The sequence below is a fragment of the Cynara cardunculus genome (assembly GCF_001531365.2).
Source record: "Cynara cardunculus var. scolymus isolate 2C chromosome LG 12, CcrdV1, whole genome shotgun sequence".
Taxonomy (NCBI): Eukaryota; Viridiplantae; Streptophyta; class Magnoliopsida; order Asterales; family Asteraceae; genus Cynara; species Cynara cardunculus.
The window spans coordinates 17456398-17458605 of NC_037539.1; the positions used below are offsets into that span (position 1 = coordinate 17456398).

A 2208-nucleotide genomic window follows, 5' to 3' on the forward strand; every position below is an offset into this window, starting at 1 on the left:
ATCTTCTGCTGTTGGTCCTCTGTGGTCTTCTGTGACAGATCATCTTTTGTCAACACTTGCAGTATTACTTTTTCCATACTTTTACATTTAAAGAAATGAGAGCTAACACATTTTGAAAGAAGCAACGAAAGACTTTCCATAACCACAGTAAACAAGTAAGGAGATAAAGGGTCCCCTTGACGAATGCCCCGCTTACCATGAAAGAAACCCTCCGGTCGTCCATTAACACATATAGAGAAAGAAGGCGAAGTGATTAGAGTCTTTATCCAGTTAATCATAACTGGATGAAAACCCATTCCCTTTAGCATCTCTAAAAGAAATTGTCAGTCAACTGTATCATAGGCTTTCCGAATGTCAATCTTAAACGCACATTTTGGTTCCCTTTCAGATTTTTGATAACCAGCAACAAGTTCATGCGCCATTAAAATATTATCAGTAATCTGACGCCCAAGGATGAACGCAGATTGGGCCTTGCTAATAAGAACATCCAAAGAACCTTTTATCCGTTCAACAATAATTTTACTGATACATTTCAGCAACACATTACAACAGACAATGGGCCGATAATCAGTAACACAAGAAGCATTAGGAACCTTCGGGACGAGACAAAGTAGAGTATGGTTCAGCTGATATTCCAAAGTTCCAGAATAGAAGAAATTATGAATCCCAATGAGAACATCCCTACCTACCACACTCCAAGCCGCTTTAAAGAATTTTGACGAAAACCCATCAGGTCCTGGAGCCTTGTCATTCCCAATATCAAACAATGCATCCTATTTCCATATCCGAAATCGGCCTGATTAAGTGCAGAGAATCCGATAACGATAGAGAGTGACCAAACGAACAATCCTCCATGGAAGGAGGAACCAACATAGTAGAAGTACCCAGAATTCCTTCAAAATGATTAATAAACGCTTTTGGAACATCCTGAAGCTCAAAAACAGTACCAAAAGAATCCCTAATAGTAGCAATATGGCTCTTATTACGCTTCTCTTTCATAGCATGAAAGAAGAACTTTGAGTTTCCATCCCCTTCATTAAGCCAATAGATCTTAGCTTTTTGTCGAACCATATCCTCTTGATCATTTCTAGCTTTTTGATATGCTAGTAAGAGGTGAGCAATATCCTCTTTTAGCAAATCATGAAACGGGTCTAGATCACAAGCCAATTGAGCAACATCAAGTTCCGTCTTTAACTGAGCCACCCTTTTATCCAAACACCCATAAGAATTTATGAGCCGACGACAAACCCCTTTCATTTCTTGTAATTTCCGAAGCACTTTTTTCATATATGAACCTCTCTGAGGTTTCATCCACACCCCCTCCACAGACTTAAGGAAATCCACATGAGAAGTGACAAAATTATCAAACTTAAAACCACGCTGACGAAGACGTCTACCAACTTTAAAAGAAAGAATACCCGGAGAGTGATCCGAGATCCCCCTTGGTTCAAAGAAAACCGAGGCATCCCCAAATCTAGCAATAAAAGCAGAATTCCCCAAGATACGATCAAGTTTACGCATTATACCATTACCCCCAGAAGGTTTCTGTATCCAGGTAAATTGGCATCCCTGATACGAGATATCAAACAATTCTGCCTCTTCCAGACAAAGATGAACTCCTCCATATCAGAGTTTCGTCTAGAGGAGCCGCCCAAACCATCATGAGGAAAAAGCATTGAGTTGAAATCTCCCATCACAACCCAAGCTTCCCTTTGAACAAAAGCACTAAATTTACCAATATCTCCCCAAAGGTCACGCATAAACAAAAGAAATAAAAATTGGTTCAAGGTGACCAATAATCCTAATCTCACAATGCATATATTGAGAGTGCTGCTCAATCATTATCAGGGATAATACACACGGATCCCAAGCGATAATAAGCCACGTACCTTGGTCACACATTAACCCATTTGTGATCCAACTCCAATTACCAAAAACTCTACCACAAATTTCCCCCAGGTGACTATGAGCAACTTTTGATTCAATGATGTAACATAAAGAAAGATGCTTTATATGAATTAAATAACGTACCTCTTTTTGCTTTATTAGGGCATTTAGACCCCTAATATTCCATGCAGTGAACTTTATCATTGAGACTTTGAAGTGTGAATCTCCGCTCCTCGTTGTTCCATAGTAAGCCCCTCGGTATCAATGATCTCCATATCATCATCATCACTAGAGTCATCAGACGGTAAAGAAGAAAATTGA

General features: G+C 39.4%; 1 protein-coding gene across 1 annotated transcript; it reads right to left on the bottom strand.

Annotated features, from left to right (window-relative positions):
* Positions 1–323: 323 nt before the first annotated feature.
* LOC112523748 lies at positions 324–1521 on the bottom strand. Its single transcript, XM_025133425.1, has 2 exons — positions 868–1521; positions 324–773 (listed from the first exon to the last, which is right to left on the bottom strand). The coding sequence occupies exons 1-2, from the start codon at positions 1519–1521 to the stop codon at positions 324–326; spliced, it is 1104 nt and encodes a 367-aa protein (XP_024989193.1).
* Between the last annotated feature and the right edge of the window lie 687 nt (positions 1522–2208).